At 38.0% G+C, this 18,931-nt stretch overlaps 1 protein-coding gene across 14 annotated transcripts in view; it reads right to left on the reverse strand.

The window, feature by feature from the left end:
- STIL (STIL centriolar assembly protein) overlaps positions 1 to 18,931 on the reverse strand; it is a 65,698-nt gene that overhangs the window by 31,416 nt on the left and 15,351 nt on the right. For 12 of the 14 annotated variants that reach the window (XM_040470156.1, XM_040470155.1, XM_040470151.1 and 9 more), the window contains 5 exons: positions 18,138 to 18,224; positions 14,468 to 14,618; positions 10,986 to 11,095; positions 6,393 to 6,507; positions 3,423 to 4,361 (listed from right to left, as the gene is read on the reverse strand). In XM_040470156.1, the coding sequence (XP_040326090.1) occupies positions 3,423 to 4,361; positions 6,393 to 6,507; positions 10,986 to 11,095; positions 14,468 to 14,618; positions 18,138 to 18,224 (1,402 nt within the window). The remainder of the gene's footprint in view (positions 1 to 3,422; positions 4,362 to 6,392; positions 6,508 to 10,985; positions 11,096 to 14,467; positions 14,619 to 18,137; positions 18,225 to 18,931) is intronic. The other 2 variants (XM_040470153.1, XM_040470161.1) reach the window with 2 other exon arrangements.

Below are 18,931 nucleotides of genomic sequence, written 5' to 3' on the forward strand. Positions count from 1 at the left end.
AGAAATTAAAAATAAAGTCACTTGCCCAGAACATGTAACTAATAAGTAGCAATGCTAAGGTTCAAACACCAAGTTTTCTTTACTCCTTTTAAAACTGAAATAGAATTCACATACCATTTAAAACTCATCCCTTTAAAGTATACAATTCAGTATTTTTTAGTAAAGCCACCACAAGTTTGCAACCATCACCACCATCTAATTCTAGAACATTTTCATCAATCCCCTGAAAAAACTCTGTAACCATTAGCAGTCACTCTCTATTGCCCATCCCTAGCCTCTGGCAACCACTAATTTACTTTCTGTCTCCACATATTTGCCTATTCTAAACATTTGATATAAATGAAACCACATAATATGTGGCCTTGTATTTTGCTTCTTTTACTTAGTATAACATTTTCAAAGTTCATCCATGTTGTTGTATCTACCAATACTTTGTGGCTGAATAATATTCTGTGTGTGGATATGTCACAGTGTGTTTATCCATTCATCAGTTGATGGGCATTGAGTTGCTTTCACTTTTAGCTATTATAATGTTACTATGAACATTTGTATATAAGATTTTATGTGCTCATATTTTTTCATTTCTCTTGGGTATATACTTAGGAGTGGAAGAGCCTCACTTTTTAAACACTGTGATTTTCTACTTCCCTGTAAATTACACTAATGTGTTTAATTAGTCTCACTTATTTCAGCACATTAACTTTACTAATATAAGAAAATATAAGTTATCCACAAATTATCAAGATAGGTAGAAATACAGCCTGCATTAATAATACAAAATAGCCTATGTACTTATAGTGGTTTGTAGCATGGACTTTGGTGTCATGATGTAAGTTTAAATCCTACTCTGCTACCTTTTGGATAAGCTATTTAACCACTATGAGCTTCAATATCACCTAAAGCTAAAGTAGTCGTAAGGATTAAGAGACAAATAAAATAGTTGTAACTTTTTGATTGCTGACTACAGTCAGGTCCTACACTAACCACTTGATACACGTACATACACACATACACACACATAAACTCATTTAACCATCAAATCTACATGTAATAGCAATCACTGCTCCCAATTCACAGATGAGAAGAGTGAGGTTTAGAGAAATCACACAAGAAACACTTGATAATAAAGCTATAGTGATTAACTAAATAGTACTGGTGCTGGAATAGACAGGCAAATCAATGGAGAATATGGTACAGAAATAGATACAAATACATGGTACTTCTATTATAAAACAATATATCTCCAATCATTAACAAAAGATCCATTATTCAATAAATATATGAGGCCAGTTATCTGATTATTAAAAAGGGAAAAACCTCTTATCTCACATATCAAAATAAAGCAAAAAATATAATTCTGAAGGGGGAGAGAAGATGAAGAATATAGTTTTTACAATCTGGAAGAGAAAAGGGCTTTCTAAACATAATTAACACCCAAAAAGAAAATGATAAATCTAATTATATCTAAACTGGAATATTCTGTACAAACAAATGGTTAAAACACAAAACATTTAACACAAACTGTAAGAAATGCTTACCACATACATATGATAAAAAAATCAATTTCCTCAATATACAATGAGCTCTTAAAAATTTAATTAGAAAAAAACCTAAAATGGGTAAATGACAGACTTTATACAAAGAAAAAATAGCCAATAAATAATAAAATGATCAATCTTGATCGTAATAATATAGTGCAAATTAAAACAATTTCTACTTATGACTGATACTCATTTTTTATTTAAGAGAGAGCGTGCGAGCAGGGGAAAGGGGTGAAAAGAGAGAGAGAAAGAGAGAAAGGGAGAATCTCAAGCTGAAACATTTAGCTACATTAAAATTTCTGCCAAATATCTGTAAGGGTTTATAAAAATCAAGCTTATATTCTACAATTTCAGAGAATTTACCTAGGTTTAAAAAACAGCAAAACTACATTTTTCTCAAGTGTCTCATCTATACCATTTTTAAGCAGCATTTTTATTTATTTATATTTTATTTATTTTAAAAAGTTTACTTAGAGAGAGAGCACATGCACAAGCATGCAAGGGGGGGAAAGGACAGAGAGAGAGAGAGAGAGAGAGAGAGAGAGAGAGAGAGAGAGAGAGAACGAACCCCAAGCAGGCTCCACACTGCCAGAATGGAGCCCAACACAGGGCTTGGCCTCAGAAATGAAAGATCATGAACTGAGCCAAAATCAAGAGTCTTTTAACCAGCTCAGCCACCCAGACACCCCTATTTATATATTTATTTTTAAGTTTACTTATCTAAGTAATCTCTACACCCAATGTGGGGCATGAACTCATGACCCTGAAATCAAGAGTCCCATGCTCTTCTGACTGAGTTAGCCAGGTATCCTTAAGCAGAATTTTTTATATATCATTACCTTTTTTTATTTTTGCAAAATGCAAAACAACTTTACAAAACAAAGATGTTAAAAAATCATACATGCATATAATGCCGATTATACATATATTTGCACAGTTATAGGATGATGGAAGAAGTATAGAAGAATATATTTCAGGTTGTCTTCATTCATACTCATGGGAACGGGAAGGAAGATGGTAGGGGATTTGGGGTACGTATGTGGAAGAAAGGTGCCAGTAAGGAAAGGAAAAAAAAAAAACGGCACAAGACTGAATGGTGTAGAATATAATTAAAAGACTAAAAACTGCCATAAATGCCTGAAGAAAGGAAGCATTTCATAATATAATGAATGAAATCCATCTGGTATAGATACACAGAAGATGTTCCGGAACTACTCTTGAAAGGTACACTGGCTGAAACTTATTAAACATACTACAGGGTTGACAAGTTAGAGACGCATCAGAATCCATTATGCAGGCTTTATATCTAGTGGTATACCAAGGTCTAGTAAATTACATAGACTTTCTGTTAGAGGCAACAAATGAAAAGAAAAATGCAGTTATATTGCAGGTTAGGATACACACCAGGCAGAGAAGAAAGGCCTGCTTTCTACTCCTGGTTCTACTCCTAACTAGCAATATGTCATTGGCTAAAGTATACTCTCTCTAATCCCTTTTGCATTTATCTGTAAAACAACAAGAACTAGAATCCACTTTACAAGTTTCCTTCTAGTTCTGATATTCTACAATTTTTTTTTAATGTTTATTTATTTTGAAAGACAGAGAGAGCAAGCAGGGGAGGGGCAGAGAGAAGAAAAAGAATTTCAAGCAGGCTCTGAGCCATCAGCACAGACCCCAATGGGGGGCTCTAAGTTAGTTACGAATCAGGAGACTGACCTGAGCAGAAATCAAGAGTCAGACACTCAACCAATGGAGCCACCTGGACACCCCTGATATTCTACAGTTTTACTCCATAAAATGTAATTACTGAAGAATTGCCAGTTATTTTTAAGTAATCATATTAATACCAAGAACTTAGAAGAAGTAAGAAAGCTTGCAAACCTGTGCCTGAAGCAGTCTCAGCTGTCTGTCCTGTTCTGTGAGGAACCTATATGCATCCGGAGACAGTCCCATCATTCCATTATCTGGCCCGGTCTTGGGTGTGTGTGTGCACACTGCACAGGGCCGTGAGTTACATGCGTCCACGTGTGAAGGCAGTCTTGCCACAGGCGATGGTTCTACAGTGCTGTGGGGAGGGCAACCACCCGTGCTTCCCTGGGGTCTCGAGGCTATAGGACTACTTGAAGCACAGAATGCATTAGAGTACAGAACTGGACATCCACCTGGGTGAAATAACGAATGTTTGTGAAGGGCTTCAGACTGGAGGTCTTGAATGGACCCTACTGTATTCATTCCTTGCCAAGAATTTACTGGACTATACTGAATATGGCCATGATGCTGACAACAACTGCAGACATTTGTAGAATAGTAAGATGGTGGTGGTGGAGTAGGTATCTGAAGTTCCATTGCTCTTCCTGAATTACAGGATGAAAAAACAAAATTGTGTGGGTGGGACTGTGAGGCAAGAGAAGACTGCTTGGAATTACATGTGGAGGATCCTATAAGATATTCTTCTTTGTGTAAATTTGTATCAGGAGATGGCCCATTAAGAGAAGATGGTTTACCACTGCTTCTGTTATGGGGGTTCCCTTTTTTACAGGTAGATGATTGTCTTACTTTGCCATGTCTTAAAGGAACAGTGCTCTGGGTTAACTGATTTGGTAACCCTCTCAAGGAAGGCTCTCCAGCTTTAGCTTCTAGGCTGTGTTCGTCATCGTAAAGCTGGGGTGGCAATGGATCCAAGTGTTCAGAGTGGTTAATCAACAAAGAAGGGTTTTCATTATTCACCATTTCCAATGGCTTAGGGAGAGGATTTGATTCTAAGAAATTGCCATCCAACACAAGCGAAAGTTCAGGAACTGATGGTTGGATCTGAGAAACCTATAAATGGGAAAGAAATGAAAGAGGGAAAGTATTTTTTAGGATGCCTCACTTTCTTCACACTAATATTTTCCAAATTATATCCAGTTACTTATTAAAAAGTGTTTATTCTTTATTTAGACAGTTGACACATATTTTCTGGGCATCTTCTACGTGCCAGCACTAGGAATGTAACTGTGAGGAAAATAAACAAGGTCCCTGCCCTAACAGACTTACTTAACAATGGAATTCCTTTTATTGGAACACTGATTATTGTTGCTTAAATCACATAACACAATATGGGAAACTGTTTTATAATAGACTTTTTTTTACCCTCTCCCCATAAAAAAAATTATCGCTGGCAGAATGCTTTAATAGATCTAGTAGCAAATAATGTTTCTGTATCTTAGGTAATAAAAGATCTTTCAATAAATATTTCAGAATATTTTTCTACTAAGTAAAATTATTCACTGTTCTTCTTTTTATCAATACCAACTAGTAATTGGAAGAGCAGAAAAAAGTAAACAATACTCGCTGTGGTAAATTTGGTTATAATTTGATAGTAATTTTTAAAAATCTTTCCCATTCCTGGGGCACCTGGATGGCTGTTGGTTAAGTGTCCAACTCTCTTTTTTTTAAATGTTTGAATGTTTAGTTATTTATTATTATTTTTTTTTTAATGATTTTTTTTAATGTTTATTTTTGAGACAGAGACAGAGCATGAACGGGGAAGGGCCAGAGAGAGGGAGACAGAATCTGAAACAGGTTCCAGGCTCTGAGCTGTCAGCACAGAGCCCGACGTGGGGCTCGAACTCACAGACTGCGAGATCATGACCTGAGCCAAAGTCGGCCGCTTAACCGACTGAGCCACCCAGGCGCCCCTATTTATTATTCTTAAAATCATGTTCATTTATTTGTTCTTGAGAGAAAGAGACAGAGTGCACAAGGTGGAGAGGGTCAGAGAGAGAGGGAGACACAGAATGTGAAGCAGGCTCCAGGCTCCAACCTGTCAGTACAGAGCCTGATGCGGGGCTCGAGCCCACAAACCATGAGATCATGATCCGAGCCAAAGTCGGATGTTTAACTGACTGAGCCACCCAGGCACCCCTAATGTTTATTTATTTTTTATAAAGAGAGAGAGGGAGAGAGGGAGAGAGAGAGAGAGAGAGAGAGAGAGAGAGAGAGCGCACGCATGAGCAGGGGAGGGCAGGGAGAGAGGGAGACACAGAATACAAAGCAGGCTCCAGGTTCTGAGCTGTCCACACAGAGTCCCACATGGGGCTTGAACTAACGAACCATGAGATCATAACCTGAGCCAAAGTCAGTGTCTTAACTGATTGAGCCCATCCCGGCGCTCCCGACTTTTTTTCGCCTCAGGTCAAGATCACAGAGTTCATGGGATCCAGCCCTACGTCGGGCTCTGCACTGATAGTGCAGGGCCTGCTTGGGATTCTCTCTCTCCCTTTCTTTCTGTCCCTCACCTACTTTCTTCTAGTAAGTAATTAGTCCAATTAAGGCACAACAATTCTACAATCAAAAAATTATGACAGATTAGCAATCTCCAAAATCAAGTATCATGTTTTCTCAGATTTGGTTAATAAGAATCACTGTCAACTGTGTACAGTGTACAGTGTGTACAGTGTCAACACTGTACAGAATGTTGAGTCTACACGGGTTTTTTAAAAGCACCAGGTTCTGGAACCAAACCTCCTGAACTACTAGCTTTACTGAATTCCAATTTTACTACTTACTAGTTGTTTAATACTGGGCAGGTACTTAACCAATCTGTGCCTCAGTATTCTCTGGAAGTAGTAATAAAAAGTACTTATTACAATATGTACACACATATGTATATATATCGCATACAATAATTACATATACTTGTGAGAAATATCTGTATCTACATATATAGATATAGCCACATTGATATATAGCTAGATACATCTTAGAATAAAAATTAAATAAGCTTCAGGTAATATTATTGAATGCTTTAACATGAAGAGATTTTCGGTTTCTAAACAATAGGTGGGTTCTTTATAAGATCAGTGATACCTTCTGACTCACAGGATGAGGACTAGGAATTGGTCTTGGAGAAAAATCTTCATCTTCAACACCAGAGTCATGATCATTTATTGGCATTTTCCCTGGAGATAACTTTTGGGAAGACCTAAAAAATAGAAGGGAATAAAGAAAAGTCTTCAGTAATCTTATTTGTTCATTTGTTCTTTCTTTTTGAAAGTGAATAAAGTCCTTTAATAAACCAGAGTAGTATCTAGATCATTTAATTTAGTATTTGACAACCACAAATTATTTTTTTTCGGGCCAGTGTTAGCTGCCTAGGAAAGCTGGTGCAGTCAGATTCATGCTTAATAAACTACCTCTCTTTGCCTGATCGTGGGAAGTTTACAAAATATCAGGGGCACCTGGGTGGCTCAGTCAGTTACACATCCGTCTTCAGCTCAGGTCATAATCTTACAGTTTGTGGGTTTGAGCCCTGCGTCAGGCTCTGTGCGGACAGCTCAGAGCCTGGAGCCTGCTTTGGATTCTGTGTCTCCCTCTCTCTCTGCCCCTCCCCTGCTGGCACTCTGTCTCTCTCAAAAATAAACAAACATTAAAAAATTTTGAAAAATATATATGTATCAACAGTTACTGAGCATCTTCCGATTAACACTTTGAGGAATGTAGTTATAAATAAGGCATAGGGCTTGCCATAGCAAAACTTTAGGGGCGCCTGGATGGCTCAATTGGTTGAGCATCTGATTCTTGGTTTTGATTCAGGTCATGATCTCAGGGTCGTGGGACCGAGCCCCTTGTCAGGCTCGGTGCTGAGTGTGGCACCTGCTTGAAATTCTTTGTCCTTCTCCTGTGCACGTGTGCACAGTCTCTCTCTCAAATTAAAAAAAGAATTATAATCTGGTGACAGAGCTATACATTCACTGCATTAAACACTGTGTTAAAAAGGGAACTTAAGAGAGAACTACTACACTTTCCTGTGCACTGATAGCTGTGATGGGAGAGCTTGGAGACATTAACTGAGGTGCCTCCTCCTACTGAGTCAGTTGTAGTCATTGGGTCACAGCCGCCTGCTCCAATAGAACACAGACACAATTTTGAGTACTGAGTTTCAAAAGCCAAAATTAGAGTTTAAAATTAAATTTGGAAGACTATATGCATCAGATTTTTTTGCATCCTAGATAAAGTCTCAATAGGATGAGTTCAGGGAAGAGAAAAGCCAGAAGGAAGCTAAAAGAGCATAGACATTGATGGAATCCCTAGAAAGGGTCCTACATCCTGTCTCTCTGGTCAGGGAGCACAAAGAAGCTCCCAGATAGGAGGTGTGACAGCAGAAGAGACCTTTGCCTAAACCCTGGTGGTCTGGAGAAGCAAACACAGAGTTCTTTCTGCACCAAGGTGCTGCAATGAAACAATCCGAATGTCTGCATGGTGTGTTTAAGCAGTAGGGTCTGCACTCAGTCCCATAAAGTTCTCCCCCTACACCCAAGAATGACATGGAGAATATTATTGTATCCCCTGTGCCTCAGGGTAGCACAGACATGACAGAGAACCAACGACCTGACTAGAGTAAGGAGGTCACAGCAGAAGCCTGCACAAACCTACTGCCAAAGACCAGACGCAAATGAAAACATCCCAGCAGATGGCAGCTTGGATGGATGATAATCATGTCACCCCAGGACACTACTACTGATACAGCATTAATTCCTCCAAATTGCATATAACCTCAGAGGAAAGAAGACAAATAGAACTTGAATTACTGAAATTTGGTTTCTATAACCAATTGGGTGGTCAAATTAGAAATTAAGTTCAATTACTTTTAAAAAGAAAAAAGTTAACATTTTTTGAACACCTGAGTTTGTGGCAAGGAATTAATATTTGCTACATATTTACTTGTGGTAACACAAACATGTAAACACACATAAAATTTCTGACATTCAGCAATAAAATCCATTTCTGAGCTTTTGTAGGACCCAAGGCAAAAAGAAAAAACTTTATGTTGTATAACTATAACATCAGTTCTTTAGGTGAGATGAACATTTTCCTAAAATCTAAAAATGATCATTCTAAAGCTCTGATCAGAGTTGAAAACTGGCACGATTTTCAAAAACAATGTTAAAGAAATTGGGGCACTGGGGTGGCTCAGTCTGTTAAGTGTCCGACTTCAGCTCCAGTCACGATCTCATGGTTTGTGAATTTGAGCCCCGCATGGGGCTCTGCTCCGACAGCTCAGACCCTGAAGCCTGCTTCAGATTCTGTCTCCCCCTCTCTGTGTGTCCCTCCCCGACTTATGCTCTCAATCTCTCTTTCAAAAGTAAGTAAATAACTTTAAGAAAAAAATGAAGAAAAAAAATTATAAGTGTCTCCTAAATTTGGCTTTTTCTTCCATAAATAATCCATAAAATCTTGAATAAAGACTTCAAAAGACAGTGATGGTATTCCTGAAAACCTGTAGGAACATAGGTTTCCGGTGATCTAACCTATTCCCAGAATAAGTTAAAATGCCCAAAGACGGAGAGAGCACACCTCGGGTATCTGTCTAATCTTCAAAACCTGTAACTATGTTTACCGCACTTGGGAAGTTTGCAGATGTGATTAAGTTAAGGATCTTGAGATATGGAGATTATCCTAGATTACCCAGGTAGGCTCAATGTAATCACAAGGGCCCTTATACAATGGAGGCAAATGGGTCAGAGTCAGAGAAGAAGATGTGAGGATAGAAGAAGTCAGACAGAGATCTGAAGATGCTATACTGCTAACTTTGAAGACAGAGTAAGGGGCCACCAGACAAGTGATGCACATGGCCTCTAGAAGGTGGAAAAGGGAATAAGATGGATTCTCTACTAAAGCTTCCAGAAGGAATGCAGCCCTCTCACCACTTTGACTTTAGCCTCAAAGACCATTTCAGACTTCTGACCTTCCAAACTGGAAAATAATAAATCTGTATTGTTTTTAAGTTGGAAGTTTGTGGTAATTTCTTACAGCAGCAACCAGAAACTAATACAGATTCAGTCATAATTCCCATTTTACAGATGGAATAATGATGTATAGAACCAGGACTTGAATGCAGATGTCTTATACCATAAACTGAGCTCACAACTATTATGTTGTGACCTCTATAAATAATTGGTATAGTTGGCATTTATTTTAAAATCATATCATAGTTAATTTCCACCTACAGAACCAAGTGATAAATGAATCCTATAAAAAAAATCAAGCCATTTTCTCAATCACCGCAATAACCTATAATGAACCTTACACCTCCTGTTTTGCACGCAAGATACTAAACAGTATTATAAAGGGACCCAAAGACAGGTTAAGGTTATATTCAAAACGTTGAGAAAAGGACAAATTAACCACTAGGGCAAGTTAAAATAACATTTGTAGGAGTATCTGGCTGGCTCAGTCAGTAGAGCACGTGACTCCAGTAATATGGAGAACATTCAACACTTCATCACTGGACTATAAATTTCACGAGGGAAGAAATCATGTCTGTAGCTGTTTTTAATACACCATGTCTCTAGTCTTTAGCACATTACCTGGCATACAGGAGAATACATAAGAAAGCTGGGATAGGGATATGAAGGGTTAATTTTATGTGTCAACTTGGCTAGGCCACAATAGCCAGATATTTGGTCAATCGTTACTATAGATGTTTGTGTGAAGTTACTTTTAGACGAGATTAACATTAAAGTCAGTAGACTCCAAGTAAAGCAAATGATCCTCCAAAATGTAGACAGGCCTCATCCAGTCAGCTGATGGCTTTTTTTTTTTTTTTTTAATTTTTTTTTTCAACGTTTTTATTTATTTTTGGGACAGAGAGAGACAGAGCATGAACAGGGGAGGGGCAGAGAGAGAGGGAGACACAGAATCGGAAACAGGCTCCAGGCTCTGAGCCATCAGCCCAGAGCCCGACGCGGGGCTCGAACTCACGGACCGTGAGATGGTGACCTGGCTGAAGTCGGACGCTTAACCGACTGCGCCACCCAGGCACCCCGTGATGGCTTTAATAGAACAAAGAACGACCCCCTGCAAATCTGCTGGCCGATTTTGACTCTAAATGCAACTCTTCTCAGCCTCCACAACTGCAGGAACCAATTCCATAAAACAAAGCTTTCTCTCTCTCTCTCTCCCTCCCTCTCTCTCTCTCTCTCTCCCTCCATCCTGTTGGTTTTGTTTTTCTGGAGAACCCTAATACAATGGAGTATCTTTTTTTTTTTTTACCAGGACAAGTATATACTGACCCAAAAACTCACAGCCAGTATTCACTTAATACTCCCCAAGAGCATTTTCTTTTTTAGGTAGAGAAGTTTTTTTACCACAGTTTCTCGGATAGACCCAAGTTTAAAACTACAAGTCAGAGAAGAACAAACAGAGGGCAAACTAAACAAAAACAGGAGCTTCTTCCTAAGCAAGATAATTTCTTGACACTTCCTGCCCCTATGTAATAAAGCAACTCAAAATGACAACTACATTAAAGTTGTCACTTCATCCGAGTATGAAGTAATGCATGGACATCTTATGATATAAGATAATACAATCAGTTTCATCAGATTAGGGAGTTACTTTCATTACTCATTAAAGCTAATGAATATAATAAAAAAAAGTATACATGAAAATAGTATCTTTTACCTTTTAATTGAAAGATTCTTGGAAACTTTGTTGAAAAACTCTGTTTCTGCATTTTGGCTTTCAGCAGTCAGTTCAAAATGGATTGACTTTTTATCAGAAGGTTCAACATTCTGAAATAAAGAAGGGCATACCTGGAGAGCTGACTTAAATAGAAACAATAGAGAATTCTATTTAGATGAAAAGTAGCTCTGAGGGGCACCTGGGTGGCTGTCGGCTAAGCCTCTGACTTGATTTCAGCTCAGGTCATGGTTCGTGGGTTCAAGCGCTGAGTCAGGCTCTGTGCTGATGGCACAGAGCCTTCTTGGGATTCTCTCTCTCTCTCTCTCTCTCTCTCTCTCTCTCTCTCTGCCCCTCCCCCACTCCTACTTTTATGCTCACTTGCTCTCTCAAAATGAATGAATGAATGAATGAATGAATGAATGAAAAGTAGCTCTGAAACAACAGGAAGTAGGAGACTTATTTCTATTACTGTAACCTTTTTTTTTAAATGTATTTTTTTTTAATTTTTTTTAACGTTTATTTATTTTTGAGACAGAGAGAGACAGAGCATGAACGGGGGAGGGGCAGAGAGAGAGGGAGACACAGAACCGGAAGCAGGCTCCAGGCTCTGAGCCATCAGCCCAGAGCCCGATGCGGGGCTCGAACTCACGGACCGTGAGATCGTGACCTGAGCTGAAGTCGGACGCTTAACCGACTGAGCCACCCAGGTGCCCCCTACTGTAACCTTTTTAAAAAAATTGTTTTTAAAATTGAGATATAACAGACCCGTCACATTAGTTTCAGGCATACAACATGATTTGATATTTGTATATACTGCAAAATGCTCACAGTAAGTCTAGTTAACATCCATTACCGTACAAAGTTATAATTCTTTTTCCTTGTGCTGAGAACTTTCTTTTTTTTAAGTGTTTATTTTTGAGAGAGAGAGAAAGAAAGAGTGTGCGCAAGGGGCAGAGAGGGAGACAAAGGATCTGAAGCAGGCTCTGTGCTGACAGCACAGAGTCTAGTGCAGGGTTCAAACTCACAAACTGTGAGATCATGACCTGAGCCAAAGTCGGACGCTTAACCAACTGAGCCACCCAGGTGTCCCGCTTTGGCTGAGAACTTTTAAGATCTATTGTCTTAGCAACTCTCAAATATATATTATTAAATATAGTCAACATGCTGTATGTTAGATCCTCATGTCTTATTTTAGAACTGAAAGTTTGTACCTTTTTTTTTAAATTTTTTTTTTAACATTTTTTAAATTTATTTTTGAGACAGAGAGAGACAGAGCATGAACAGGGGAGGGCAGAGAGAGAGGGAGACACAGAATCTGAAACAGGCTCCAGGCTCTGAGTGGTCAGCACAGAGCCCGACGCGGGGCTCGAACTCACGGACCATGAGATCATGACCTGAGCCGAAGTCGGATGCTTAACCGACCAAGCCACCCAGGCACCCGGAAAGTTTGTACCTTTTGACTCCCTTCACCCATTATGCCCACCCCAAACCATACTGCAACAATATGTTTTCTGTATCTATGAGTACAGTTTGATCATTTTTTTTCACTTAGCATAATACCATGTTGTCACAAATGACAGTATTTCTTTTTTATGGCTGAATAACATTCCACTGTGTGTGTGTGTGTGTGTGTGTGTGTGTGTGTGTGTGTATACACACATTTTCTTTATCCATTCATCCATCAATGGATACGATACTTAGGTTGCTTCCATGTCTTGGCTACTGTAAAATAGTATTGCACTGAATATGAGGGTGCAAATACCTTTTCAAGTTTGTGTTTTCATTTCCTTTGGATAAATATCCAGAAGTGTAATTCCTTAAATATGTTAGTTCTATTTTTATGTAACCTTTTTAAACTGTCCATTTCCCTGCTACATAAATGAAAGTGAGAACTTAATTACCTGTATTATGTAACTTACTCAATAATCAGGGACTCAGTGAAAATAATAACTGAACTGAGGATATAACATAAAGAATGAGTAAATGATATATGTCTCTAAAATGGAAGTAAATTATTAGACCTCACTTAAAATAATTGTATTTATAATTAAAATACAAAAACTTGATTCATGAACTGATAGCCTAAAAATGAAATAAAAGAAGGCACAAAGGGTGCCTGGGTGACTCAGTCAGTTAAGCATCTGACTCTTGATTTTGGCTCAGGTCATGATCTCATGGTTCGTGGGTTCTGCACTGACAGCAGAGAGCCTACTTGGATTCTCTGTCTCCTCCTCTCTAACCCTCCCTCTCTCAAAAATAAATAAATAAAAATTTAAAAAAATAAATAAGGCACAAAATAATATCAGAGCAAAAACACATGATTATTTAAATATATTCAATATTTTTGTTATAAAATACAGAATTAAAAAAAAAGTTTTATTTAAGTAATCTCTACACCCAACATGGGGCTTGAGCTCACAACCCCAAGATCAAGAGTTGCATGCTCTTCTAAGCCAGACAGGTGCTCCCAGAATTTTTTTTATTATTGGTTTGACCTAGGACAATCAATCATTTTACTGAAAAGTGGTCTTCGAATGTTTTTACATCATGACACTTATGGTTTCAAAGATCTACTTTTTCTGTGACCATCATCTAGATGTATTTTTATGTGTTTTATGAGCTATAGCAACAATCTATTCTGATTCCTAGGATTATATGTAAACACTGACTTTCTTTAATTTTAGAGACAGAGAGAGGAAGACAGAAAGCGACAGCACACAAGTCAGGGAGAGGGGCAGAGGGAGGGGGAGAGAGAATCTTAAGCAGGCTCCGTAATCTGTGCAGAGCCCAGTGTGGGGGTCAATCCCATGACCCTGGGATCATGACCTGAGCTGAAACCAAGAGTTGGATGCTCAAATGACTGAGCTACTCAGGTGCCCCTAAACACTGACTTTCAAATGTGAGAAGCCATTTGTTATATCTACACATTTAAAAAATAACAGGGCACACAAAATGCAAAGATCACAAACTAACTCTCAATATCATAAAATGATATATAAATTTCTTGATACTCTTCAAAGGTTTCAGAAAAAATTGGGTAAGTTATTCTGCGGAAAAGCTCTGATCTTGTATTACAGTTTGGTTCTGGAGACATGGTCTAAAATTTAAATTTATAAAACGATATTAACCATAAATGAAGTTAATATTTAATAAGAATAATTATAAACAAAGCCTAATAGTCTGAGTTACTATTTATTTTAAAGGGTAAAAATCATTGGGTTTAAACTGTCAACAGGCAACCCTAACTAGTGATTACATGTTAGGAATCAGGGGCACCTGGGTGGCTCAGTTGGTTAAGTGTCCGACTCTTGGTTTCAGTTCAGGTCATGATCTCACGGTTCGTGAGACTGAGCCCCGTGTCAGGCTCCGCATTTACAGCACAGAGCCTGCTTGGGATTCTCTCTCTCTCTGCCCTTCCCCCGCTTGCTGTTTCTCACTGTCTCAAAAAAAAAAAAAAAGTGCTAGGTAATCAAATCACTTACTTTGAAAAGATGTAATGTTTCCTTGCTGGTTAGTAGCTGGAACTGAAGGTCAGATGACCTGCCATCACAGGGGAGGCATTCATAAAACTCAGGATCCTTATGTGTCACAGAATAGAGAACTATAATGAAATTTCCAGATTCTGAAAAAACCCTGGACAAAAAAATGCCATTAAATTAAAATTTACTGAGGATAATGAAAGTACACTTTTAAGAACTCCTACAAGAGTCTCTCAACCTAATTAATAAACTACTTAAACAGTCCAATTTTGGGAAGAAAACTGGGGAGCAAATTTATGCTTACTTTTTTAGTGTTACTGATTTTTAATTTTTAAAATACACTTTATTATAAAGTACATATTCCTTGTAAAAACTTTAAGCAAAATAGGGATATATAAAATAGAAAACCAACTCACTTTATGGTTTAATGTATATAATTTTCTCCCAGGCATGCGAAAACATCTTATACAATCTAACAAAAATAGACCATACCATACATACTACAGTTGACCTTTGAACATAGGTTTGAACTGCACAGACCCACTTAAATATGAATTTTTGCCAATATAGCACAGTACTATAAATGTATTTACTCTTATGATTTTCTTAAGAACTTTCCTCCAGATTGCTGTATTGAAAAATACTTGTAATACTGTCAGAACACGTGAAGTATATAATACGTAGAACACAAAAAAATATGTGATAACTAACTAGGTTATCTATAAAGCTCTGGTCAACGGTGAGCTAGCTATTAGTATAAGTTTCTGGGGAATCAAGTTTTATGCAGTTTTTTGTTGTTGTTGTTTTTAAGTAGGCTTCACACCCAGCGCAGAGCCCAATGCAGGGCTTGAACTCACGACCCTGAGATCAAGACCTAAGCTGAGATCAAAAGTCAGAGGCTTAACTGACTAAGCCACCTAGGTGCCCCCAGTTTTGTTTTTTGTTTTCTTTTTTTAAATAAACTCTACACCTAATGTGGGGCTTGAACTTATGACCCAGAAATCAAGAGTCACATGCTCTACTGACTGAGCCAGCCAGGCGCCCCTATATGCAGATCTTTGAACCTGCATTGTTCAAAGGTCAATTGTATTCGCAATTGCTATTTTTAAAACTTTTTTTTAGTGTTTATTTATTTTTGAGAGACAGAGCACAAGTGGGGGAGGGACAGAGAGAGAGGCACAGAACCTGAAGCAGGCTCCAGGCTCTGAGCTGTCAGCACAGAACCTGACAGAGTGCTCAAACCTGTGAACCATGAAGTCTGTCACTTAACAGACTGAGCCACCCAGGCAACCCTGCAATTGCTATTTTTTTATTTGACTATCTTGGATTTCTTCCCATGTCACTATTCTATATTATACCTCAGACCTCTTTATTCTTTTTTAGTGACTAGCCAGTATTACAATTTATAGTTGTATCATTTTTAACTTCTAAGTGGGTATTTTAATTATTTAAACATTTCATGATTATAAACACTTGATAAAAAACATTCATTTTATTATTCACTCTATGACTCAACAAAAATATTTATGAAGTCATCATGAATCCTTAAAACCAGTGCAGATATCCCCTCTTTTCAAAAGTTCACATTAGGCCACTTCACTTTTATAGGAGACTACATTAGGAGAACCTGTTTTTACTAACAAAAAGAAATCTGAAGATTTTTGCTTTTACAATACAAAGGCAAAACCGAAAATAACGTGCAGCATCTGTTTTGCATGAGCCATTATAGAGACAACACACACTGCATGAGAGGGGCACCACCAGGCTCCTTCCCCAGGAACCACATTCAGTAGCTCAGTATCGAGCAGTCATAGCTTTGAACTCTATCTGTGAGTATTGTGTTTTATCTCAATTTATTTTGTGCATCCATTAGCAAGACATGACCTAAGGTGTCAGAAAAGCCAGAGAGGTTATTTATTTTCTAGGTCTGGGAACGCTCAAAAATTTCCCCATATATATTAATGGTAATCTTTGCTTTACATCATTTCAACTTAAGCAAGGTTTCATAGAACGCTCTGCTCTTTCAAATGGTGGGGGGTGGGAGGGCGGGAATGGGATGACAGCCTATAGTTAAAAATACTTTTAGAAAATAATAAACGAATAAAAACACTTTTAAGTAGTTGTCTCTCCTTGGTAAAACACTGAATGAAAAATAAGTGGGGATACATTACACCCTTAATTTAAAAACAAGAAGTGAGTGCTGTAGAGGCAGAATGTGTATTCTGCTCAATTCCTCTCTCTTGGGTCAGACAAGACCACTGTTCAGAATGTTGTAAAGTACCAACCTAAGCTATGCTAAGCAGTGCTAACTATTCTCTGGTTCAAAGGGCTGGCAGAAATTAAGGAGTTCAGGTATCAAAGAAATTGCCTGGGGCGCCTGGGTGGCTCAGATGGTTAAGCACCTGACTCTTGGACCCTTGATTTCAGCTCAGGTCATGATCTCATGATTTGGGAGTTCAAGCCCCGTGTTGGGCTTTGCGCCGTGTCAGCTTGGAGCCTGCTTGGAATTCTCTCTCCCTCTCTCTCTCTACCCCTACCCCACTCATGCTTTCTCTCTTTCTCTCTCAAAATAAAGAAAGTATTTTTAAAAGTATATTATAGCTACTCAAGGTAGACACAAACCGACCTGGAAATTTTTAATAGATGAGAAAGCTAAGAGGCAAATGTGGTATCACATACAAAATAAAAAATTAAATGAGGAATTGAGGGGCGCCTGGGTGGCTCAGTTGGTTGAGTGTCTGACCATGATCTCATGATTTGTGAGTTCGAGCCCTACATTGGGCTTGGTGCTCTCAGCGAGGAGCCTGCTTTGGATCCTCTGTCCCCCTCTCTCTTTCTGCCCCTCCCCAACTTGCACTCTCTCAAAAATAAATAAAAAAAAAAACATTAAAAAATTAAATGAGGAGCTGAGGTTAGAAAATTTCTTTGTTAGGGGCGCCTGGGTGGCTCAGTCGGTTAAGCGTCCGACTTTGGCTCAGGTCATGATCTCACGGTCCGTGAGTTCGAGCCCCATGTCGGGCTCTGTGCTGACAGCTCAGAGCCTGGAGCCTGTTTCAGATTCTGTGTCTCCCTCTCTCTGACCCTCCCCCGTTCATGCTCTGTCTCTCTCTGTCTCAAAAATAAATAAACGTTTAAAAAAAAAAAAAAAAAAGAAAATTTCTTTGTTAGTTCCAATGCTTGTGCTTCAGCTCCAGAAGAAAACTAAACATTTCATCTCAAATATTTCTTAGGGTACTAGTAGTAGCACTGTGTAATTTAATAAAACACAATAAGGCAACAAACTCAAACTCATTTTCAATCATTTCATTGAAAACTGATCTCTTTATTTTTAAAATAAGATGCTAGAAGAGAGGATTTCTAGGTTTTTTTCCCCACACCTAAAAAATGTATTGTCTATGTTACAGTCCTATGGTTAGACAAGTGAATTCCTTCACATTTCTAAGTATCCTGCAACCTCACTTTTTTGGTCTGGTTTTATTCCCATTTCATGTAAGATTTGGTTTTTTTTTAGTGTGCTTTCTTAGTCTTACAGTTTTTAAGTATTATAAATGTCTTCTGGTATGTAAATGTTATAAAAGTATTAAGGCATTGCATGAATTTTAAATGAGACCAGTAAAATATGAACAGGGGAGAAGGTCAAAATAAAATAACTACAAAATAAAATATCACTTGCCTTTCTTGAATAGAAGAACTGAACATGTATCGTAAGCAGCAAGCCCACACCTGAGGACTATAAATATGTATAATTCCAGACAGCCAACTAAAAGAAAAAATAGAAATTAAAAGCTTAGTAACTTCCAAATTAACACTTAGTGTGCTTTAGATTACCTTCTTCTCAAGGTAATAATATGGCAGAAATTCTTGGTATTCAGCAGCAATACATTTAATGGCTCATAAATATGAAATCTATAAACACTAGATCTCACTAATAATTAAAAGGAATACAGAGATATAGATATAGGTATAGGTATAGATATAGACGTAGACATAGATATAGACATAGACAAAGAGAGTTTCCTCTCTGCCCTCTTCTCCCTGAGAGGACAAGAAAATGGTGGGAGACAAAATGGTTAACAATAGAAAGTAGGAATCAATTAGAATCAATTATCCTAGACTAGAAAGAATGGGCTGAATTAGGGGAGAATGAAGTGAGCAGGAGAATATAGTTAGCAAACTATAGGTATTGAGAGGATTAAATGCTGTAACATATATAAATTGCCCAATACACCCAAGGCTCTTACTAGGCATTCACTTGGTATCAATAATCCATAGAAACACTGTACATTTCGTAGTCTACAGAACATTTGTGCCTTCTCATTTTTTAACTCTGCACATACCAACAGTCCTCCCTTCTATTATCCAAACTCTTCAAGGTCCAGCTCAAATTTGCCTTCTTTGAGAAAATGTCCCTGTCATCTCTCTAATAAATACTAATAACACGCACTGTCTAGATTGCTCATTTCATAA

Source organism: Herpailurus yagouaroundi, unplaced genomic scaffold (assembly GCF_014898765.1).
Source record: "Herpailurus yagouaroundi ecotype Mexico unplaced genomic scaffold, PumYag 77, whole genome shotgun sequence".
Classification (NCBI taxonomy): domain Eukaryota; kingdom Metazoa; phylum Chordata; class Mammalia; order Carnivora; family Felidae; genus Herpailurus; species Herpailurus yagouaroundi.